At 36.7% G+C, this 25,477-nt stretch overlaps 2 protein-coding genes across 6 annotated transcripts in view; one reads left to right on the forward strand and one right to left on the reverse strand.

Moving 5' to 3' along the window:
* Positions 1–25,477, forward strand: part of CASK (calcium/calmodulin dependent serine protein kinase) — a 226,309-nt gene that overhangs the window by 113,338 nt on the left and 87,494 nt on the right. For all 5 annotated transcript variants that reach the window (XM_082009616.1, XM_082009618.1, XM_082009619.1 and 2 more), the window contains exon 6: positions 14,631–14,733. In XM_082009616.1, coding sequence (XP_081865742.1) covers positions 14,631–14,733 — 103 coding nt within the window. The remainder of the gene's footprint in view (positions 1–14,630; positions 14,734–25,477) is intronic.
* Positions 9,807–11,419, reverse strand: GPR34 (G protein-coupled receptor 34; the record flags this gene model as incomplete). The annotated part of the gene is made up of 1 exon (XM_082014209.1): positions 9,807–11,419. Exon 1 carries the CDS (start codon positions 10,947–10,949, stop codon positions 9,807–9,809), a length of 1,143 nt encoding a protein of 380 aa, XP_081870335.1. The 5' UTR covers positions 10,950–11,419.

A 25,477-nucleotide genomic window follows, 5' to 3' on the forward strand; every position in this document is an offset into this window, starting at 1 on the left:
GTTCTTCAGCTCCAAGAGCTATCACAAAGCTGACTATCTATTCCTGAAGCCTGCATTCAATAATACTGTATCCATGTCTGTCCTCGTATGAGTGACCAAATAAACACATCTCCTATGTCTAGTCAGGTGATGCATGGTGTAGAAGCAATTTACAGCTGATGTGTTCTAGGCATCAGTTAGGGAAAACCAACTCTGTTTCTGAGAAATACACTATCTTACACAAACCGTGCAGAATGGTTTGTACACACATGCACAGGACAGTTTCATTCCTCCACAGGAAAGGTTTGATCACAGATCAGTCAAACTCTGTTTAGCTCTGCAAAGCTTGAGACCTTTGAATTTGCTTCTGTCTGATACATCTGCGGTTGTCAGATATGGCTTTTCAACAGCTATAAATAGTTCCTTTATGAGAACCATATAAAAACTTCTGCAATTTTGGCAAGGTTCTTGTTTTGTTAATTTTGCTTTATGTTTAAACATACACTGAGAGAATCCACCTCAGTTATCTACTATCATTTTTATTGTTCAGTCTCATTATTTATTTTTTTTCTACTAAAATGGTGGACATGTATGCTGGCCTCCTATTTAGACTACGTAGTTGATCTCATTTAAGATTAAATTTAAAGTGAGGGAAACTTGCTCTGGAGTATTAGTAATTAGTCTGTAATGCTGTAATTAGTTTGCATGTAATTTAATTCTTGTTCCTGTTAGATGTAGTTATACTTTGTTTTAATTTTTTCCACTTTTGAATGTATAGTTACATTAAAATTTGTTCTAACAGAGAGAGTCTTGTATTAATTAAATATTTAATAGTCTCCTAAGTATTCTTAGAAGTCTTTGTTACTGTGGTGTTCCTTCCAGGTTTAGACACAAGAATGCATATCCTGAAAATTTGCTAAGAGGAGACATGACAAAAAAAGGTGTGAGCAATTCCAGTTAGCAGGGAATTATTTTAATTATTATTATTCAGTTGGTTATTAACTGTAGCCTGTAGTGTTTATAATTTGATGACCATAACTCTTGCTGTAGGAAGATATAATGCTACATTTTTTTCTGAATTATTGTAGGATAATAGATTATTATAGTGAATTACAGTCTATCAGACTTCATTTTGGAACTGATTAGTGAGATGAGTAACAAAAGAAGGGAATATTACAAGTTTAAAAAAAAAACAACAAAAAACACAACCCCAGAAATACAGTTACAGTTGGTTCTTAGCTTCGTTATTCTTTTAGTGGACTATTTCTGTTCACCTAAATTATAAATGGCATATTTTATCTAAGATATATTTGGTTATATTCAAATGGTACAAGTGCATCTTTTATGCGATTCACTCTTAAGTTCTTCATAATGACCTTCCATGCATTCTTCACCTCAATTATTTGTATTTTCTGTACTCTTAAACCATGATAGTTTTCTAATTTATACATGTTACTAGAGTTTATGTGCCAGTAAGCAGCATATGTTGCATTTTGCCATTGTATGCACAAAACCAAGGAAATTCTCAGTGCTGAAAGATACTTCAATCAGCCATTTATAACCCATACCTAGCATGTTATGTGACATAATCATATATGACAGAGTGATCCGTTTGCAGACTGCCTGGCCACTTCCTCTCCCCTCTGCCTGCTTGAGATGATAGCAGACAGCCCAGTCAACCTCCTGTCTCCTTGTGCCTGTCACAAACCAAATGGAGAACTGGACTGTTCCTGCTGCACCACAGAGTATATAATGTGTTGGCAGCACTTGCTTCTTGTAGGATGGAAGAAGGCAGCAGCTCACATACTTCTGGCTCCTGTAGCCGTCCTGGCTCTCTCTGCGCTGTGGAAGGCCCAAGAAGATGCACTCAGTCTCTGTATCTTGAAGGATAGAAGGCAGCTACTGAAGATAGGGCACAGAAAAGTGTGCGACCCTGGATATGTCTACTGAGTAATATGATGAATCATACTCAATAAATGTATAGCATGCACCAAATGTGCAGCAGCCTTTCACCTGAGATTTAATTTCATGTATTTGGTATTTGATCTACTGTATAGCATTTAATACCAAGATAGAGAAGTCTCTAAGATGCACTAGGCACTACCCAAGTGCAATCCATATTTCCTCTCAAAAAAAAAATCATTTGCCAAATAGCTTGCCTAGAATTTGACTCTTGGTGCTTAGTTTTGTTGGGGATTTTTTTTCCTTAAACATTAAAATTGAAAGTTTTTTTGACTGCATAAACTCTTAAGACAGATGCATTACACGATCACCATTTTCAGTTGGACATCTGTATCAGGAGAGTTGTTGCAGAGCACCATTGTTCCTCTCTGCCTGCTCATCAGCTTTCTGAGCAGGGGTGACCCAGTGTGCACACAGCTCTTCTCCTGACTTGATATAATGAGGATTTTAGCTGTAGTCAGTATATGTATTTAATATTGTAAGAAGTGCTCATCAAAGCCAAATCATCTAAGCTCATGTTTAAATCTACTCTAGTGGAGTTGAGCACTGTGCTGAATCAGTGAAGATAAAATATTTGTCACGTTTGAGCTGGGTCTGTCTGCTGTTCATTCATGATTTATTTTCGCCAGTTTTAGAACTGGTTCAGCAAAATAGACACAGAATGAAAGCTCTTAAGTTGTTTGATGAATTACAGTTGTATGCAGTATAACTCTGTGGCATCCATAGGGATATAGAAATGCGGATATACTGCACTCATAGCTTCAATTCTTTGGTTGCCGTAAAATATGAAAGTTAAATGTTTCACAGGCTCCAGGTTGTTGTTTCGCATAGACAAGACACAAGCCAAACAATGTCTTTTAGGGAGGAAAACTTAGCTTAAAGTTGACAGTACTAACAAAAATAATCTTCCAACATTTTAATACTTCAGGTCTTTATTGCTAAATACTTCATATTTTTTCCCCAATGACAATCTTTGTGCAGCTCCCAGAAGTCTCTTTAACTGTATTTGCTTCTAAAAAAGCAGTGGCTGTGTATTGGTCATGATGATTTTTACTTTTAACTTCAGAAATCAGTTCTTAACATGAAAACTGTGTTGGTCATCATAGTCCAATAGGAAGCTTTGTCTGTGTTTTTCTGTGTCATACTATAATTTGTGGGGTTTTAAGTTAAATATGTTTGTTTATAACACCTTTTTGGCTTTTGCAGGTTGTTCTTAAGCTTCTATGAAAACACAAAAGTAATAAAGCAAAAATGAAAACATAAGACGTGGCACTAAAAGCAAAACTGATACTTAAAAGGTAGATTTTGTTGGCTACAAGCTGGGGAGTTCTGGCTGCAAAATGAATTGTTTGCTGATAAAGAACATTTCTATACCCCCTGACAAAAATGGTCCTGTCTTTTCATCAGACTTTTAATTTATTGTTGACCATGCCTATGTTAACATCTTTACCTAGTGAGAATTTTTGTGTAAGGAATAGCAAGAATATTTTTCTTTTTAAAGCACGGTCATTTATATCTGTGGTTTGAGAATTCCATGAAAAAGCTGGCCTTGCTTTTTAACAAGTGCAAAGGTGTACTACCCCTCTCTGTATACCAACTTAAAGGAACCAGGGCTCACCATTTACAGACAAAAGCAAGATAACTTTTGAAATTGCATGTACCAGCATATATTATTGTGGAATATTTTAAATAACTGATTCCGCTTTTGTAAAACATAGGCTTGTAAGTAAACCCTAGCTTTTTTCACTCCTCATTTTGTTTCTCATTTTGCAGTACTATGATACATAGCCATTTCTCTGCCATTCATGTTCTTCTTTCTACACTTTCTGGTCTAACTGTGCAGTTTGAATGTTAAGACGTTTTCCAGCTTCATCCCTTCCCCCTAGTTATTCTCACTCTCATGATGTCTGTGAACAGCTTTTGTGCAAGGATTTTTCCTGCCTATTCACTCTAGAGGCAATGAATGGTGATAGCTTTGTAGGACTTTCTCCATTCTCTTGGATTCCACAGAGCCCTCAGCAGTTGGGATTTTGTGTAAGGGCTGGAAGAAAGGCTGGCAGAAGGTCCCCAGTGCTACAGAGAATATATTAGTTGAAAATGTTTTTTGGATTGGTGGAACATTATCGATGGATTCTTTTTCTCTGTACACTTTACTTGTACCGTGCAACACAATTCCCTCCTGTCCACCCTGATTCTGTATGTGCTTTCAGAGAGAGTATAAAACTAAAGCATCCATGTGTGAATTTTCCAGTTCCAGGAATAATGTGACTCTCACTTGTTTATCAGTGATGTAAGTTGCGCTCCTTTTTTATGATTTCATTGACTGATGTTGTAAGGGAAGTTGTTCAATTAAATTTTTCCATGTTTTGTTAGCAAAACAGTTGATAATTGTCTGCCTTCATGAAAAATACCAATTTGCAGGTTAAAACTGTAATTACAGTTAATTTCAGTGTGAAAATGAAAGTTGATGTTGTGGTTTAACCCTGGTAGTCAGGTAAGCCCCACACAGCCACTTGCTCACTCCCCCTCAGTGGGATGGGGAAGAGAATCGGAAGGGCAAAAGTGCGAAAACTTGTTTATGATTGGTGTCTCTTCCCCCTCCTGTTCCCTCTAACACGCTCTGGTCAAATCTGTTGTTATCTCAAACACTTTGAGCCCCACGTTGGGTGCCAAAAAGTGTTGTTGTGGTTTAATCCCAGTAAACAGCTAAGCCCCACACAGCCAGTTGCTTATTCCCCCTCTGGTGGGCTGGGGGGAAGAATTGGTAGGGTAAAAGTGCAAAAACTCATGGTTTGAGATAAAGAGAGTTTAACAATTTTAAAGAAAAAAAAAAAGAAAAAAAACAAGAAAAACAAGTGATGCAAAAAAACCCAGTTGCTCACCACCAACTGACTGATGCCTAGCCAGTTACTGAGGAATGGCAGTCCTGGAAAACCTCCTCACCAGCTTTTATTGCTGAGCACGAGGTGCTATGGTATGGGATATCCCTTTGGTCACTTGTGGTCACCTGTCCCGGCTGTGTCCCCTCCCAACTTCTTGTACACCCGCAGCCTGCTCACTGATGGGGCAGCATGAGAAGAAGAAAATGCTTTGACGCTGTGCAAGCACTGTTCTGTGATAACTAAAACATCCCTGTGTTATCAACACTGTTCTCATCACAAACCCAAAGCAGAGCCCCATATGAGTTCTATCTATTTAACTCTATCCCAACCAAAACTAGTACAGCTGTTTACTCAAACCAGGTACATTTTTATATGTTTATGATTCAAGTCATAAACTTTTATCTGGCAAACAGGTTTATTTCTTGGCTTATGTTTTCCATTCATTTTAAGGAATATATTTATGACAATGTAGCTATTAATGTATTTGTCAGGTCTAAAAGGTAGAGAAGTGACTAACCAGCATGTATACTTTATATGCATTTTATAACTAGTATTTATTCTGATGAAGTATACGTGCTCCTTTTCACATAGTAAAAAAGAGTAGACATTTTCATACACCTACTGAAGTTTGAGAATTTGTTGTAGGTTTGAATAAAGAAGGAAAATGAGGTTCATGCAGGTTATGTGGAGATGTGTGTTGTTAGTCTCTACCTACAGAAAGAATAATAAATAGAATGATTTTTCATGTGCAAATTCAGCTAAGACTCAAATAATTGCTATAGTTGGTCCTGATACTACTTAGGAAGCACTGATAAGACAAGAAGTAAGAGACACTATTAAGGTGACTAATTATATGGTCATCTGACATGTCACAGTGTAACTTTCAGCAGACTCCCAAGATCCTTCAGGACTATTTGCTCTTCAGTAATACTGGTTTGCAGAGCCTGACATTTTGCACTCAAATTTGGGAAAATTCATTGCAGAAAAAAAATATGTAAGGATTAAATTTTTTTTTTAAGTAGTGAAGATACCTGCTTTTGGTTTTTTGGTCAGTAGTAATTATTTCCTACACGACAGTGCTGTCTAGTTTCAGATCCCTTTCTGAGCCAGTTGATACAATACTTAAAGGGGGCTTACAAGAAAAATGGGGACAAACTTTTTAGCAGAGCCTGTTGCGATAGGACAAGGGGTAACAGTTTTAAACTAAAAGAGGGAAGATTCAGACTAGATAGAAGGAAGAATTTTTTTCATAGTGGGGGTGGTGAAACCCTGGCACAGGTTGCCCAGAGAGGTGGTAGCTGCCCCATCCCTGGCAACATTCCAGGTCAGGTTGGACGGGGCTCTGAGCAACCTGATCTGGTTGAAGATGTCCCTGTTCATTGCAGGGGGATTGGACTAGATGGCCTTTAGAGGTCCCTTCCAACCCACACTATTCTATGATTCTATACATCTGGCCTTTTAACATCTTGAAGAAATGAAGTTGTGGAAATCCTTATTTTTGCTCATCTGGTTGCTTTTTGGGGTGTTTTTTTTGTTCTAACTGCTACTCCCTTAATGTCACACTGACAAAGATCATATAGTCATACCTGTTCCCCTCTTCTGTGCCATACATGCCATTATAGACTTCTTGTGCTCCCTTTCAGATTGTTGTTTCTGAGCCGAAGAGTTGATTAACATTGTATCGAATCTGTATCATGTAAATTGTATAATAGCACAACGATGACTTCTCAGGTTTTTCCTCCTAATTTTAGCAGTCCATTTGCTCTTTTATTGCTATTGGCCAGAGAACTTTTTTTAAGTTTGACTACCCTGAATGATTGTGTGTTGTTTGAAAACTTTGACATCTCCTTCTTCACTCATTCCAGATTGTAGTGTTAAACATGTTTGTAAATGTATCTATTTGGAGATTCTTGGGTAATATCATGAAGAAAAAAGATTGTATATTTAAGCTTGCTTTGTGATTTTTAACCAGTTCTAAAACAAGAATTAACATCGAACATCCTAGGGTTTCTTAGAGCCTTTAGTAAGTGACCTTGCTGAATTCCCAGTACAGCATATCAGCTTTATCCCAATGCTTCTCAGCTTTTCCAGAGAGCTCCCCTGTTACTGATTTTCTGGTACATGGCTTCCCCCAAACAAATCTATGCACTTTTCCCTAGGGTACCTTACACACCTAAGCTTGCCTAAATTTATTTGTCTGTATAGGTGTGTCCTGGTTTCAGCAAGGTTAGAGCTAATTTTCTTCTTAGTAGCTGGTGGTTGTAGTGCTGTGTTTTGGTTTAGTACAAGAATAATGTTGATAACACACTGATGTTTTTAGTTGTTGCTAAGAGTGCTTATACTAAGTCAAGGACTCTTCAGCTTCCCATACTTTGCCAGTGAGGAGGTGGACAAGAAGATTGGAGGGAGCACAGCCAGGACAGCTGACCCAGACTGGCCAAAGGGATATTCTATACCATATAATGTCATGCTCAGTATATAAACTGGGGGTAGTTGGCCAAGGGGCGGTGACTGCAGCTCAGGAACTGGCTGGGTGGTCAGTGGGTGGTGAGCAATTATATTGTTTTGTATATTATTATTATTGTTATTCCCTTCCTTTTCTGTCCTATTAAACTGTCTTTACCTCAACTCACGAGTTGTGCGGGGGCGGGGGGGGGTCCCAATTTCTCTCCCTGCCTCCTGCTGGAGGGTAAAGTGAGCAACCGGCTGTGTGGTGCTAAGTTGCCAGCTGGGGTTAAACCACAACAAGGTTCTATGGATTTGGCTAACATGAACATTAGACTCTAGCTCCTGAAATCTCTTTAAAAGATTTGGGTCATACTTACTACTTGTGTAGAGAGGCTGGTTTAAGCGATAGATTATCCTGTATTGAAATGCTTTTAAAGTATTTTAATGTGTAGCATGTAGTCCTGGGCAAGTGTTACTCTTTGACATTTCTTCTAAAATGTTTTTTTCTGAAACTTTGTCTGCTGGTATTGTGCATGACTTCCTTGGTGCTCCTTCCCTACAATCTGTAACAAATATCTGTCATGTAGGACACATGATCAATGCAAATAGGTGTGGGTATTTAAAGCTTTCTTCTTGCAGAAAATACTGACTAGATTTCACTGTTAAAATTACTAAAAACAAAAAAGCCCATGTACTACTGTTCGCATGGTGGATGAGAATCTTGACCTTGTGCTGCAAGACTGTTTTTCTGTTGTTCTTTTGTATATTTAGTTGCTTACAAAAAATATTATAGTAACGAAGTAAACGTTACCGAATTTACAAAAGCATGCCCAGAATACTAAGGTGGTTTGTTTTTTACTTTGTGGAACACACTTCTATTTGCCTTTGGCTTTAAAAGTCAACTCCATTTGTAGCATTGAAGCCCTGTACTATTAATTGATCTTCTGAAGAGATCCAAGTCTATTTTTGCAATCGTGCTCCATGAATTGCAATCCTTGTAAATCAAAATTCTGGTTTAAACTGAACATGTTCTTCAAAAGAATTTTAGAATTCAAATTTTGTTACAGCCTCACTGTGTCGTTTGTGTCCGTCCTGTCCTGTGTTCCCCACCCTACTCCCCCACCTTGGCCTGGTCATCAGTGCCATCAATCAGCTACTCACAGAGAAGAAGAAATATAGGCAAAGAAAGAATGATGAGATAATGTACGTATCGTGTGAAATGATGGTTTATAAACTCCACTAGATTTACCAGAGTTGATGTAACTATGTAGAAGTACTATACTTTGTAGGAGAATTGCAGAGGACAAGGAAAATGCTATTCCTTCCACTGTACAAATACAGAGCCAATACATTTCTTGCTTCAGTGTACATATAATAGGATGACAAAATGATAGATAAAGGATCGTGCATAAATATAATGCAATTATTGTGAAAATCAATCAGAAATTATTGTACAAATATCTTAATTGTATGCTGAAATGTTTAAGAAAAAATGTGGTTATCATACTTCTGTGAAAATTACATGTTTGTAGGAATCTCTCTCTTACTAGAGCAATATTGCTTGTATGTGTTCAGGATAATAAATCCTTATTTTATGGACCTACATAGACATGTTCGATTTTTAATTTGAGAACATAGCCCTATCTGTGGGACACTGCTGTTACATTGCTATATACATAGCATCAGCAATTATCAAGATTATTTTAATCACATGAAAAGAGAAGGTCTGTGCCAGGGAGGAAGTGTGCAGCTTTGTGTAGCTGCAGTCACCAAATTTGTCAAGAGTTTGAAGGAAATCTTAGGTAACTGAAAATACTCATGTCATCTTTCCTTCTTTAGTTTCTAATTTTTCAAAAGCATTGCTTACTTTTCCCCAGGTGTTCAACCTTGACATTCATTAAAATGTTGAAAATACAGTAAGCGGCTTGAGTATTGTAATTTTGCTGTTCAATAAAACTAAGTGTATCTTCTGAATTATAACTGAATTAGTGGCAGTCATATTCTTCACCTCATTTTAAAGCCCCATATGTTGCTAAATTCTCAAATATTTTCTTGGAAAAAATACTTCTGTAAATGTAGTTAAAATACTGATCTCTTTGAACCCTATTAAAACAGAGAAGTACATAAATTCTGTAATGGTTTCTGTAGCTCTTTCAAATAGGACACAATTTACTTTTTTGCAAAGTTCATCTATTATTTACATACACAAGTTGGTAATATTAATGCCTACATACAAGATTCCTTACACAGGTTCAAACCACTTCATGGAAATCTCCTTAACAAGTTCTAGTTTAGTCAAACAGAAGATGTTTGAGAACTTCCTATTTTGTTTTCTTGGATAAACAAGGGTGAAATACTTCTGAAGAGTAACTTCTCATTTCTACAAACAGAAGTAAGACTTCTCATTTTTTAACAGGAAGAAAGAGGCAGGATTAGTAGCTGTACAGTATTGCTTTTGGTGCATCTTAAATTGATGTCCTGGGGTGACATTCTCTCTCTTTCCCGAGAGAAACTAGTATCCATTCATTTAAACAATCAAATCAGAGACGACTTCTTTAAAGAACTTGAGTAGGGAGTGGTAGTAGATAATCGGTCTTGTGTATATTGTCCAAGTTTTATTTCTGAAGTGCTTTCCAGAGTTAGGCCTGAATCTCCATGAAGTCTTCGGCAAATAAGTTGTAATACAGTCTTACGCACACTTCTGGACATTAGGAAATACATAACTGGGTCTAAGCAGCTGTTAAAAGATGAAAATACGAGCATCACCTCATTGCATTTGTGAATGATTTCCTTCCAATAACAAGAGGGATTTTGTAACTGTGATGTAATGTAGACAAACCGGAACACGTGGTAAGGAACAAAACAGATGGTGAAAATAATGAGTACAATGAAGGAATTCCTTGCCGTCTGGGTGTATTTTCCTGCGTTGGGAAAATTTGCTCTTTTCTTTGAAATTTTCAAAAGATTCTTGGCAATTTTAACATAGGAAAGTATCAAAAGGAAAAAAACTATCCAAAAAATTATTACAATAATATAATTTAAAATTGCTTCTGTCTTTGCTTTCTGTTTATTTCTGTAATGAAAGCACATAGTAGAATTGCTGTCCTCACTCTCAAAGAAAGATGGTGCAACTACTATTATAAATCCTGTTAGTGCAAGTGCCCACACCACGCAACAAATACGTATACTTTGTGTAGTAGTTAACATTTTAGGACGCTTCACAGACTTCTTTATTTTTATATAGCGATCTAGACTAATTAGTCCCAACAGTACTATGCTAATATACATGTTCATATAAAATAGAGTTCCTACCATCTTGCATAAAATCAGCCCAAACATCCAGGTGTTTTTGGTAACATGGTAGAGTATTCGGAAGGGAAGACAGAAGATCAGAAGAAGGTCTGCAATGGCTACATTTAGCAAGTAAACTTGAATAGAATTCCTTTTCTGATGAATGCACAGGAAAGCAAACAGGGCTATAATATTTCCAACCAAGCCAAGGACAAAAATAATAGAGTAAAAAACTATCAGAGTAAGTGACAGTGAGTTGTCATCTAAGGGACAACTGGCATTGTTTTGAATTTCCGAGGCGTTTATGGCTAGGTTAGTTTGGTTACTCCAGAAGACTTCCTTGTATGGCAGAAGGGTCAGTAAATCAGCTGAAGCTGCAGCCATCATTTGTGAGAATTTTTGTAGCTGCTCTGTATGGATGCAAAGAGAAATTTTAAGAATTAGAACGCCATGGGACCATTTTCACGTGTTTACTTGCTTTATTGCTTACAGTCTTATGTGATATAAACATAAAAGGCAATAATTCAAAAAAGTAAATGCGCCAAAGTATCACTATAGCCGAGTAGAAGAAGGACTTTCAGCTGGGTATCATGATACAATGTAAGTCTAGAATAATCTGTTGCCTGTTTTTTTTCACGTGACATAGGCAAGAACAAATGGTACAGAGCACTCAGATAATTATTTTTGTAATTACATCTTCATTACTGCCTTGTATTGTTTTAAAAATCAACAATTATGTTTTGCTGCAAATTTTAGAAATTTATTTTTTTTGTTTTATCTCTAAGTACAAATATTTTTTTAAGTTCTGATGTTACGATTAGTCTTTCTGACAAAGCAAACTTTTTAATTAAGATGCAAAAAAGGGTAAGCATAGCTAAGTGAAGTATTCTCAGTGTTGATGCAAAGTACATAGATATCAAAGCAATTCTAAACTCTCAGTACTGATTTTAAACAAGTACCCAGGATCTCTTGCATGCAATTCACTAGTTTTCAATTAGAAAAGCAGTTGTCAAGTAATATTTATTTGGGTATGTAATCTGTTATAAGTAACACCGAGTCAGTACTTTTACAGTAGCTTGTTGTTAATTATTTGTATCTTCATGTAAATTTAAGTATTTTTTCCTTTTCTTGACTGTTCAAATATCAGTATTATTCAAAGAAACTAATATTAGCTGGAAACCACATTAATGCAGCAAAAGATTGTTTTCACATCTTCCTTGTTTTCCTTGTTTTCATTTCAAAGTTTTTAATTTTGCTAAGCTTAGTTTTGACGAGAAAGGTACGATCTAGAAGATAGAAGTCAGCTTTGACCAAAAAAAGAAAACCAAACAAGTGTGTGGTGAGGAGAGTAGACTCACAATGAGCTGTTTAGAGAGATGATTAAGACTGACTAGTAATGATACAACCTTTGTCCTCTATTTGTATGTCATAGCAATAAAAGTTTGTTCAGGTTTTTTTTGTTTCTTTGTTTTTGGTTTTTTTTAAGGAGCAAGGTTTTTCCCCCTAATCTCACAAAAACTTCAGAAGTGGTGAACTTAGTTGTCTAACAACAGTAACAAGGAAAAAGCAACAACAAGATTTGCATGCTAGGTCTTAAAAATGAAAATTTACATTTAAATGTGTGATATAGCTACAGCAGTGAAAATGGCAGGATTTTAGGTAAAATTCTTAGTAAGACCTAACGTACATACAGAATCTGAATTATTGAGGGGACAGTCTAAAATATTTTAACATCCTCAGTTGGCTGATCTTACAATGGCATTTCATTTGTATGATGTGTTAGCAGTTTTAAAAATATTTCTGTTTTCATATTTGGCATTTCATATTGTCAGGACAAGAAGTCATTTTAAAAGTTTGTTTAAAAAACATGCTTTCAAATATATCTTGAAACCTATCTACCACTATAATTTCTTGTCTAGGTTGCTTTTCTATAAAAATGTTTGACATCATGACTTGCATAAATAGTGACAAGTTTTAGGTCAATGAGAGAGAGGAAAATTAATTACACTGCAGATACATTAGAAACATAACTTTTACCTATCTTAAGTTTTGTCATCTGTAAGCAAGCAGGCGTGCTTAAACATCGGTATATTTAAGAAAGGGTTTGAAGGTCAGTAGTACTGTTCCAGTTAAGAGAAATTTTAATAGATGTTTTACTATAGCTTAAATATAAAAGAAGTCACTTACCAGAGAGAGAGAGAGAGAGAAAACTTTTGCTGATTTTCAAAACCGCTGGTGAAGAGAGGGAGGAGTAACATGCAGGTCCTCTTATTAGAAAGCTAAAGCACCAGCTTCTCTATGAAAGTGATGAGTATCAGCTGACACAGTACAATTAACAGCAAGGGGAAGTTTAACTAGTGTTGCAGCTGTTTTTTTTAAAGATATTTTTAACTAACAAAACTCAGGCTATTGGAAAGATCAATTTTGCTGTTAATTTGAGCTTTGCTGGGAGAGGTTCTGTAATAAAGTTTTCTCTGATTTTTCACTCTGAATTGGAGATTTTTTTTCTCAGAAACTTTGTTTCTGGTGAGCAGTTGTCAGTGGCTTCCTTTTTGGATGACAGTTACATCGGTACAGCCTGACTTCTTTTTCGTACTGTCATGGAAATAGTATCACTTTTTCAAATGTAGGGTAAAAAGAAATCAACACCACAGTGAAATGGTACATTTTATTTATGTTGGTGTAGTTCTCCCATCTACCTTCCTCCTTGCCTGATGTTAGAAATTTGGAGTTGATCTTTTTCACTCAAAATGACAGCAATGAGAGAATGTGAAAGTGCCCGAAGTGTGTAGTTTAACAATTTCAATAAGGCAGAAGTGAAATACAATATTCAGAGATGATATCACCTGGTAATACTATTTAAAATGGGATGCAAGGGATTGAAAATTACGTTTATAAATTGCAATAAATAATAAATCCTGATAAAAGGTAGCCTAAATTTAATGATCATCTCAAGAACGTTGTCTTGACTTAGTAATCTCCTTAGCATTTGAAATGAGAATTTCCATGTTAACTTTCTTAATATATCATCTGTTTGGGAATCAAGCTTTTATGGGATTCTGCAGGTTTCAGTTAGAATTGTAAACAGGCTATGCATTCTTACTTGGAGGTGCTTGTTCTCATACACTTGAAACTGTTGTTTTAATAGAAAACACGGGTGGTTACAGGTGATGACTTTACAGGTAGTCACATTGAGCTGCTTGTAGCTCCTTTGCACTATTTTCAGTTCCTAGTTTTGTAATGTAAGCAGTAATGTATTCTCAAGAAGTAGTATACAAATTTGATGTTCTTCCTTTTAAATAATATGCTTGACTGCAAAGAGAGGCTTTGAGTAAATGCAGGAAGGCCTTCTATGTTAAATGCAGTAGTTTGGTTATGTGTATTAAATACTAGATTTTGTTCTAATAGATTTTGACTGTATGTTGCTTCCTCCTACACCAATCAGTATCCATCCAAATTGTTATATACTACTATTCCATTTTTATACATATACATTACATCTCACAGTGTAAAGACTGTGCCTGGAATCCAGTTTAGAAACCTAAACATTTCCCCCTCATCACTGGAATATTTCTTAGAAACATCACAGGCATGTTCCCTTTCTGGAGCCGGAAAGTGATCAGTGAATTCTGATTCTGATTAAGGCTCAAAATAGTGTTTTATGTTCTCTGTGTGAAAGATAAGATCACACAAAGTGTATCATGGGCAGGATGTTTCTGCTGGAGAATTGAAACAGTGTTAAGGCTTAAGACTGAAAGGTAAAAAGAAAAAGTAATAACAGGTAAGAAATTATAGGTTTCTAATTTTAATCTCCATTTTATTACGATTCCACATTGTGTTCCTTTTGAGTTCTGCTAAGTCCTGAAAGGATTTTGCTGTGCCTCGGACATTTGAAAGGGAAACCAATGAAGGAGTCCATGCCAGGAAAAAAATCTGAAATTAAGAAATCCTTTCAAAAAAACCCCAGAGAGTCTATCTTCTGTTCACAAATTTATGAAAATAAATTCTAAAATGCAAATTGTATTTCTCAAATAATATAATAATTTGTCTGGGTTTTTGTCTTTTCAGCCACACTGTGTACTGCTTGCCTCAAAAGAGAATTCAGCCCCAGTAAAGCTTGGTGGCTTCGGGGTAGCAATTCAGTTAGGAGAGTCTGGGCTAGTTGCTGGAGGTAAGAAATTTTCCTTCAAAGTTACATAATATTGTGCATGTTTTACTGCAGAGTTCTGTTCTTCTGACACAGCCTGGCCTACAAAACGAGTTCAAAAATACTCTCTCACTAAATACTTTGTTAACATTATAAATGCACACAGTTAATCTAAATTGATAGTAGAATGTAACATTGTTGTGCATACATATACAGAGTATTAAATTCCTCAAATTGTTACTCAACAGGAGCTTACACAGCTTTGATCAAAATAAAACTGGAAAAAAGCAAAGAATTTTCCATTTTAATACAATCTTTGGCATAATTCTTCTATGCTTGACAAAGCAAATCAAATAAAAATGTTGTAAGGATTGAAATGTATGTCAAAGCAATTGAGTAAGGACATACTACAGCATCCTCAGTGCTCTCCTATGTTCCTTGGGCAATTTCTGTCAGAATGCTGCTTAATAGCAAAAGCTTACTAGTTTTCACATGTGACTTCTGTGTTTTAATATTTCATTGTAATTATTGCATAAGACATCAATATCTTGATACGTATGTATATTTTTTGACTAAGTGTGTTTTGTTTTCTGTGGATTTTATTTCCTCTAGCTGCCTTCCATATTGTTCCAGACAGTAGGGTTATGCTTTAATCAGCCTGCACAGATGAAGACCCAATCAATTTTCTGATGCTTTCATTGCCAGAGTAGGAGACCACAACAAAAGATTTTGTTAGTTTTCCTTTTTTTTCTTCAAAACAAGTAACTTTCTCTCAGTACCATGCTTTTTCAAAAACTCAGATTACCTAATCTAATTATTTGAAGGTCTGTGTCAATTTGGCTTTTCTATCCCCTTTAAAATAAAAAGCAAATCCAATATAAGCATATCAACAGCTTCTGTCCTCTTCCAGATATCACTAATACCCTGGAAATATCCAGGTATCTTATTACCTAGAGACCTACATACATCTTTTCAAAGAAATTATCCATTCAGTTAAGCTGCTGTTGTTTCCTTAATGAAAAGGTCATGCCTTTATTTTTCCTGGGTTTCTCAAATTTTTTGTACCTCAGTCACTGCTTTTTTTAGTGATAGTTCTACACGTTCGTTTATGAGTCTCTATTTTTCTTCCTTATATTCTCACTGAGCAACTTTATCCATTTCGTCTGTTTCAGCTGCTCTTCTGGAGGTAGTCAGATACAGTGTGCTTCCTTTCAGACTACTAGCTGTCTCACAAGAAACCTTAAGTTCAATTTGTAAAAAAAGTCCTGCGCTTTTCCCCAAATTTGTCATGTCCTTCCTTTCCTGCCACCATTGACTATTCTGCAATCCCACTCATCATTCACATGCTCAACCTCCATGCGGTTATAAGTACTGGTCTGGTGTTTCCTTTTCTATGTGAAAACGGTTTCATTCCTTGCTGGTTCTGTTTGCAGTACTTATAGAAGCTTCTTTCTTAAGCCTTTTCAGTATAACATTTCTCTATATCTGTATCTTTTGCCTCATCCATCTCAACTTCTGCTATATCAGTTTGCCTTCAACTGTCATTTCCAGTTTGTAGCCTTTTCGTTAGCACTTGTTACTCTCAGCTTCAAATTTTTCTCACTTTCAGGAATACACAGAGTAATTCCACTTCATTTATATACCACAGAAGGTCTCAGTTCTACTACTCGTTTCAAGCTTTCTCCTTAAGAGACTCCCTCTCTCTTTCTTCTCATCTTCTGTTCCAGTCTTTATACCACAAACTGCATCTGTTATCTGGCAATTTGTTTCCTTTCCAGAGTCCCACCTAAAGGCATATTACTAGACAGTCCCCTACACAGCGCTTGCAAGGTTTATTTCTTCAACTTTACAATATCACCCCATATGTGTTATATCAAAGTTAACAATACTGTCTGTTTGAACTGGGCTATAAATTCTTGTAAAAATTTGTTTATTTACATATTTGTTGAAGTAAGTTACCCATATGGCCTATGGATAAGTTTTGTAATAATATTATTACAGGCACTACTGATTTCTCAGTCTCCTGATGAAATAGGAACTCACCTTATAGAGAAGTTTGAGCAGTATAATAACCAACCTCTTCACTTTCACATTCTTTTTCTAATTTTTAGTGAAAAACATTGATTCAGCTTAACATAGTCAATTATTTCCCTTTCAGCATGGCAGTTCCTGTGTTTGGTGGTTAACATATCAAAAAAGAAATTCTCTACTAAATAAGAGCTATTGTGGCATTAAGGGTCTCTTACTGACCCTAAACCCCCCTGCTTCTAACCCATTTTGGTGATCAGTACACCTTAAAATTTTTACAATACTGAAAACACACTGCCTTATACTTACACAAAGTGCAGTGCTTATTAATCTTACTGTATCTAGGTAATGTGTATTACCATGATAACCTAGCAGAATATACTCATTACTAGGGTAAATCCCTATGTAGATAACCAGAAATCTTTTCTCTTTATTTTATGTTGTTTGGAGTCGTTTATCTTTTAAACCAGAAAAAGACAGCTTTCCATTAGAAAAAGCATGTCAACATCGAAAGTAATGTAACTGTAGCAAAGTTCAACTGATAGAACTCTTCCCTTAATCTTGCATAAAAACCTAGCCACTATGCAAAAGCTCTTCAATATCTATGATGATCACTCTTCTATGGTAGTATTTTTCTCCTGAAATAATAGTTGCTATATCTAAAACATTCAGGGGTTACCAACGTTATAAAATTTTTTTCTTGCTTTCATGCATTTGCATTTGTGCCATTTTCCTTACCTTATTACACTGACACACCTGTGCCTGACAAGACCAGATTGTGTGTAGCCCAGGAGAAAAACAGAAGGGAATTTTCTCCCGCAATGTCTTTGAAGCCTGCCTTCTAGGGTACAGCTTTTGCTTTGTTTGGGACTACAGAATTTTTTTAACTTAACAAAAGACATCTTTTTTCCAGTGTGCATAAATTGAGAGGGTAGGGGGCATTTTTCCAATAGAATTCCCAGGTATTGAAAGTAGATCAGACCCCATTTTTTTATGTAAGTCCAAAGATAGACTTGTGTTGTTTAGAAGGATTATAACGACAGTGTTCTTTCGAGCAGATAGAGAAGGTTATTTAACAGAATTGTAAGGGAGCTCATGATAACAAGCTGACATAATACTAGATGTCATTAATGAAAATCTCTGTGGAATACATTTTAGGAACATGACTGTATTTTATCAGCTAACAACCCAGTGGAGTTTATTTTTGAGGGAGTTTAATTATTATTAAGAACCAAAAAAAAAGGACATAGCCATAAGCCATTTTTCATAAGGCCATAAGGGAAATACAAGGCAATACTTTTTGTTCCACTATGTTTGCCCATAAGTTGCAATGCAATGAATAAGAAGCGTGCATCATCTTCTGAGTTACAGGAAACTGTTTTCATGAGCTACCAATCTCTGAAGGTCTCTTCTTGCAGTTCTTATGATCAGAAGTGGAAAATTTTGCTAAGTGTGTTCATCTGAAGCATTGAAGTAGGTACTTAAAGATGGAATTCTGCCACTATACACAGTAGTTAAAGATTATCGTAATTTATAAGTGAACTCTTATGCAACAGAAGGTAGACAGGAAACAGTCCATGTTTGCACGGTTATGATGCAGCTGGAGTAGTGGAACCTCTGTGAAGTCAGTGATTTAATAGATTAATCTCACATTCTGATCTCTGTCTTCTTCCTTGGACAATTTTTCTTTCAGAACGTGGTATGAATTTTCACAATGTTTTCTTAAATAAATGTGACATCAGATACCAAATATCTTGGATGCTAAATCTTGGGATTTGTAGCTAGTATATAGTATAAAAGCCTGAAAGAACGAAAGCCATTGAGTCCACAAGTGTTATTTCCTCCACTTAATCTTATTTTCTCCTGGTTTCACCTAGTGCAGAATAAGGTAACTGTGTAGATGGTATGAGGTTCTATACTAACTGTCAAGTCTTATCTATGGATAGTAACTGGTTTACATTTTTTTCCTTAGCAGGAAAATATCACAGGTACCATGATGCTAATCCGGTCCAGTATTGATTTTTATGTGTAATAATACATAAAAGTTAGCCCCCCTAAGTTGCTTCAGAATCCCATAGTATCTTCAGGTATCCTAACACAACTGTCATCATCTTAGTGGAAGACATCTTATATGTTCTTAATAGAAGTATAGCACATAAATATCAGGCGTTCTTGGTTCTTCATCAGCTAGCCTTTTAGACCTACCACAAAAATAGCAGAGGAAGTCATTACTATAAATTTCTCTGCAAATAAGACTGGAATTGGGGGGGGGTGGGGGGGGGTGGATCTTTTCTTTATTTTTGTTTTGTTCAAATCAATGTCAAAATGATCATAAAATCATAGAATAGTTTGGGTTGGAAGGGACCTTTAAAGGCCATGTAGTCCAAACTCCTGCCATGAGCAGGGACATCTTCAACTAGATTAGGTTGCTCAGAGCCCCGTTCAACCTGACCTTGAATGTTGCCAGGGATGGGGCATCTACAACCTGTTCCAGTGTTTCACCAAACTGGATCTTCTTGGTGGTTTTATAAACCCAGTTTAAAAATCATATTTTTGAAATGTTGTTTTTTTACACTGCATAGACTTTTTTTCATTTTCATCGTAAGTGTCTGAACGATATAGCAAATCTTTCTTTTGTTTTCCAAGGAGAGGCAAATGTCTGTAAACTGAGGTCCTACACTAGTATTCTTCTTTCACTTAAATGGTAGCGTTTTTTTCCTCCACAAAGCAAGAACACTATTTCTTTTCTTTTTTTCCCCTAAAAAATAAAAAATGTGACCCTCTTCAAGGCTTTGCCTCCAATACACTTTGTTTTATTTAAAAGATACAACTGTTGTTTACAGTCTCTCAGAAATTTTACTTCACACCTGAGTGAATTTGAGACTGCTTACAGGAGGCTAATGTGTTTAAAACTTAATTTAGGTTTACTTCCTCCATCATAGTTTTATGGCTGAAAAGGCCACTGAATCAATTATTATAATTTGTCTGGTTAACATGTGATCTTTGCTTTGTTCATTTTCTGGACACTAATCAGTTGTCCAGTTGTCTGCTGATGCATCTTTTAAAATACGTTTTCTTCAGACAATCTTCTGTGCTGAAGCTGAATTGCCTTTTTTTTTTTTTTTTTTTAATCTATTCATCTTCTCTGTACACCTGCTTTAAACATCTCTATTGTCTGGAGTAATGTGGAAAGGAATTAAAAATAGTAAAGTATTGACCTATCTGATCTGTTGTGTGTTATTCTTCGATTCCTTCCACATTATTCTGGACATCTCACTCTTTTAGAAGCTCCTTAATTTATTAACAAATTTCTTATTACACTATTGTGAGAGGTCAGATGGTGATGTTTATTAGAACCTCACATTTTTTTCCTAAAAATTATTTGTTCCAGTTGTTTCCTTATACATCGTTCAGATACTACTGCTGTTGAAAGACTCTCCTTCTGATATCTTGACCATCAGTCCCCTGCCTTAGGGATGACAAAATCTGATTGGGTCTCTGTATATACTCTTCTTCTTGTGGAAAGCATAGCCCTATTGTCTGGAATAATATGGAAAGAGTCATAGAAACTAAATTATCAAAGGTAAGTCAAAATTTATCTTTAGTGCTTGTGAATGATATCAGATTGCCAGCACCTGAAGTCTGAAGCTCTCTGTTTATCCACAGGAAAAATCAGCAAAATTAGCAATTTTATAGATTTCCAGGCTACCAACGTGCCTCAAAACTGGGTAATAAGAAAGGTTACCTCTAGAAATAAGTGTCTAATGTCTGTACCTATTCAGGCATTGAGTGCTTCCTAAGTCAGCAAACGCTTTGATGTAGTAATTTATTTACATACTGCTGCTGAGTCTTTATAGAGTGATGATTTTCAGTTAATGCTACTCTAGAACAGATAAGAAGAACCTAGAAGCACTTAGAAAATTGATTCCAGTCTTCCATATCATTTATTCTCACAGACAGATAGAAAGAAAGTCATGTTTCTGTGTATGCATGCAATATTTATTTAAATAAAATAACGTGATTTTTCATGGGCAGTTGTTCAAATATATCCATGCATGTTCTTATATCCTGAAGAATAAAAGAGCTGTGGAAGACAGAAGTTGTCTATTAAAGAGAGAAGAATGCCTTTGCTTACTGTTCTTTCTCACAGTACCTCCAAAAAGAGGCAAAGCTTCTCCCAAAACACCAATGAAAATTAAAAAGCTGGTAAAATATTTTAAAACCATTGAACTGCTGAGAACAGTTTTAAAATTTTACACTGGACCTGTTTAGAAGGCAAATTTTCTACTAGATAATTTTCAGCAGAAGTAATATTCGGTCTAAATAGCAGTGAGTATCCATGATTTTAGAAAACTTTGCTGTCTATGAATTTTGTTTATCCTGTTACTGACACCTTAGAGTTCTTGTAGTTGCAACACAGGAAAAATACATTTCTATGTAAGTTCGTGTGTGCACTCCATTTTGCTGAGCTAAGTGCAGCTCAGCAGTCCTTGCTCAGGTCAGTTTTTAGAATAAACTCAAATCATCATTTGCTCCTTTGATGAACCCAGCGAAGTGGTTAGTTGTCACGAGGATGACAGCTGCCCCAGAAATGACTTTAGCCTTTTTAAGTTTCTCATACATACATACACACACACATATATATGCGGTTTTTTACCCTGTTTAACTGGACAGTTCAGTCTCAACCAGTTAAGTTTCTGTTTGTTCTGAGTTTGCTTTTTCATGGAGATGAAATTGTGATTTCCACCACCAACCCCGCTCCTCCCCCCTTCCCCCCGCCAAAGTATCAGGATCTTGTAGTCCACAATAAAAAGGTTATGAAACCAAATAGTTCTGCAGTTATTTTCACTAGTTATAATCTAGCAGTGGTAAATGGCAGGATTTTATTAAGTTAGCCTAGCCTTCTTTCTCATTTCATTTGTGTTTATGGAGTTCTCATTTTAAATTTAAAAGGGAGTATTAAGGCTTAGTAGTACTGATTTTTCAGCATGCTATTACATAGCACCCATTTTTCATCTAGTTTATAGCAGCAGTCTGTTGGCGTCTTAAACAGCTGTGTAGAATGTTACTTATTACTGAACTAGTCTAGTCCTTCTGCTTAACATCAAACAGTTCATTAAAGAGGATTTTTATGGTATACTGCTTTTGAACCAGGGCAAAAAAGATCCAGTTTTTCTGCCAGTGATATAAGTTCTTTAACTTCCAAGGGAGAGGAAGAAACTTTGAGATGATCAGAGAGAGATGGTGATTTTTAACCATAACTTCTAAGTCTGTCAGTTTGTCTGTAAGAGCTCTTGAGTCCTAAGTAAACATGCAGCCTCACATTCTGATGTGATGCCACCAGATAAAGCAGAATAGGAACCCTGAATTATCAAGAGGCTGTAATTTGTCTATTGTCACATAGAAAGTGGGAAATAAACTTCAAGAAGCTTGTTCTGTTAAAAAAAAAAGTGTATATGGAAAACAATGATAATGTAATGAAAGTCATTGATAATGAATGCTGGCAATGGATAGCTACTGCATAAGAAATGCTTGCATATTATGCTTTGTCTACAATTTTGATAAGTGTACTGTTGCAAGTTATGTTTGCTACTTGTTGATATTCAGTAGTTTTGTAAGTATTTTTGTGTTTCCTTGACATGTGGTCAGGAAGTGGAGGGGGAAAAGAAATCTGAAATTGTTGTCCACCATCAAGACCCTGCTTTGTAAAATTTAGGGAAGCTGATTAATGCTTATTTTCAAGAAACTATTCTGTTCTGCATATATTTATGACTTCATATACATAATGAAGAATTTTTCTTGCTTATCAATTTCTGCAAAGTAATTTTAATTTTAAACATTATTGCTGAAGGGGAGAAGGAAGAAAAAAATAGCACTTCTGATACTTTCTTGACACTATAGATTACTTACTTTGTACAGCCCATGATTAAATCAGGTAAGGTGGTATTTGAAAACTAAAAATGAAAGAAACAAACTGTATCTTTGGAGGAAGATTCATCTTATTTTTCCCCATTTAATCAGTGTTCTTTATGTTAATACCAGCATAACCACGTGTGGCTAAGGGCCAAACTCCCATCAGCTGCTTACTTACTCCCTGTCTTCAACAGAGCACAGGGAAAAAACAGGATGAAAATGTTCATGGGTCGAGATAAGTACATGCAAACTGCTTACCAGTTACCATCACTGGTAAAACAGACTTGACTTGGGGAAAACCAGTTTAATTTACTGCCAATTCAAATAGGTTTGGGTAGTAGGAAACAAAGACAAAAATTAAAACACCTCCTTCCCTTCCCAGGCTCAACTTCACTCCTTCTCTCCTGACTCCCTCACCCCCAACCCTGAGCGGTGCAGAGGGATGGGGAAAGGGGGGCTGTGGTCAGTCCATAACAGTCCCTCTCTGTCATGCCTTCCTCCTCACAGTTTTCTCTTTCTTCAGCGTGGGTCCTCCTGTGGGCTGCAGTCCTTCAGGACAAGCCTGGTCCTTCACAGGCAGCAGTTCCTTCAGGGAATATCCACCTTCTCCAACATGGGGTCCTCCATGGGCTGCAGGGTGAATACCTGCTCTGGTGTGGGGTCCTGCGGGGGACCCTGCTCTGCCATGGCCTCTCCAGGGACTGCAGGAAAATCTCTGCTGGAGCACCTCTTCCCCTTCCTCCTGCTCTCACCTCGGTGCTCACGGGCTGTTTCTCACACTTTTTCCCATACTCCTCACTGGGCAATGTTTTCCCCTTTCTTACACACGCTTTCCCTCAGGCACCACTGTCTTGGGCTCAGCCGTGCCCTGCAGTGAGTCCATTTGAACTGGCTGTGTCCCACACAGGGCAGCCCCAGCCTGTCCTCACAGAGACCACCCCTGCAGCTCCCCTGCTGCCAGCACCTTGACACCTAAACATTTACACCAAATAATGCTATTATATTGCTTATGTAGCCTGTGTTGCTGCGAAATATGCTATTTTACACCCTAGGAGAAAATGTAGGATGGGTAACTGTTTGCAAGGACCCATTTTCCTCAGAACAAGATGTTCTGTAGGTCGGCCTTCACTGTACTGCGAGTGCCCAGCGGACTTAAATGCATCGGCAAAAAAACCCAAAACTAAAACCAAAACCCAACCCTTTAGGTCTGCTTCTCACAGCTTATAGTCATTTTTTTACCATGTTCATCTCTGCAATTTTTTACATAAAACAAAGAACATGCTGAGCTGAGAGGAGTTGCACATAATTATTGGAAATACATGTTAAATGAGCTTAGATATAATTTGATACACAGGATTCTTAGTTTCATTAACTACTTGATCCAGATGACTCTGTATCTCCCTGAAGTTTAATGCTTCTTTTAAACAGCTTAGTTTGTCCATATGCTATCTTGTCCTCTAGTGATATCTGCTGTTTGTCTTCTGAATAATGACTTTTCTCTAGACTTCCCAGATTTCATAACAGCCATTAGAAAGCTTAGTAGGAAGGTAGACTCTTCAGATTATATATGATTTTCCATCCATATTGATAAAAAATACTTGAATGAGCTTTTTTCAATGTGTAAGAAAGGTTCAAACCAAATGCCAGGAAGTCTACCGCTGAGACAAACAAGACGTGGGTTAGCCAGGCTGCTCTGCGGTCTTACATGATGTCTTCTGTACTAAAGTTTTCCAGACTGTGGTATGCATACCACTAATGTCACCTGAGCTGTCTAAGTGATATACAAATACTGTTTGAACAGGCAGGTGTTGCTGCTTATGTACATGCATCGTTTGATACAGAGCTGGAAATGTTGATGCTTTTGCCATCACAAATGATGGCATCGTAGGGGAACATAGTTAGGAAACCCTTATAGATAGCGATTTGTAGGCACATGAAAAAAAAATGCAAAAAACACCGAGTTCTCAGCAACTTGTGAATACTGGATATATATACTTTCCATTTTCCTTCCCTCTGCTGTCACAATCTAAAAGAGAGAGACCTCAGGTCATCTAAAGAGATAATTCTTCCCCTCATATTTGTGAGCCTGAAGATTTGGCTTTGAGGTTTATCAGTTAGGCTGAAAGATACATCATAAGCCTATAAATTGTGTACAACCAACAAGAAGAATTAGTAATCTTTCCCCATGTCCATCTCTGTCTTTCTCTGTCCAGAGTAAATATCCTTCCTCTTCCCTCAGTGATATGAGGGGTGAGCTGGACTTGCGGCATCTCGCTGGTTTACTCTTTTTTAACCTGGGAAGGAACTGCCCCTTTACTGTCATGTCAGTCTAGACTGCATGGACTTTTTAAGGTGCTGACCTAGCTTAGTGGTGAGGTAACGTTCCTTTGTCACAGGCAGATTCCTAACATTTGTTTGGCAGAGGAATTGCCTCATAAACTGGGAATGAAAAGGTTTAACGCAAAGCTAGGTGAAGAAGTTTGACAATGGTGGTGTTTCTCCTTAAGAATAGTATGGCGAAAAAGCTGCCGTCTTTCTGTCATTTTTTTTAATCCTTGTAGATGGAAAAAGGAGTGAGTGGGGACTAGTGAACAGAGCATGGTTAGATTGCATTCCTGCATTAGGTGGTAGAAACAAAGAATGGTCTTTACGGGGTAAGCTACTGACAGATAGTCTCCTAGGTGTTTGTTACCAGTGCTGTGACTTAGCTAATTCACATTCAAATGGTGTGCAGGATAGACTAGTCTAGCAAGTTTTTACAAGACAACACTGAAATAAATAGGTGCTGTGCTAACACCTCCGATTCTTTAGGCTGCTTTGTTAAACT

Source organism: Phaethon aethereus (genome assembly GCF_964289735.1).
Source record: "Phaethon aethereus genome assembly, chromosome: 1".
Taxonomy (NCBI): domain Eukaryota; kingdom Metazoa; phylum Chordata; class Aves; order Phaethontiformes; family Phaethontidae; genus Phaethon; species Phaethon aethereus.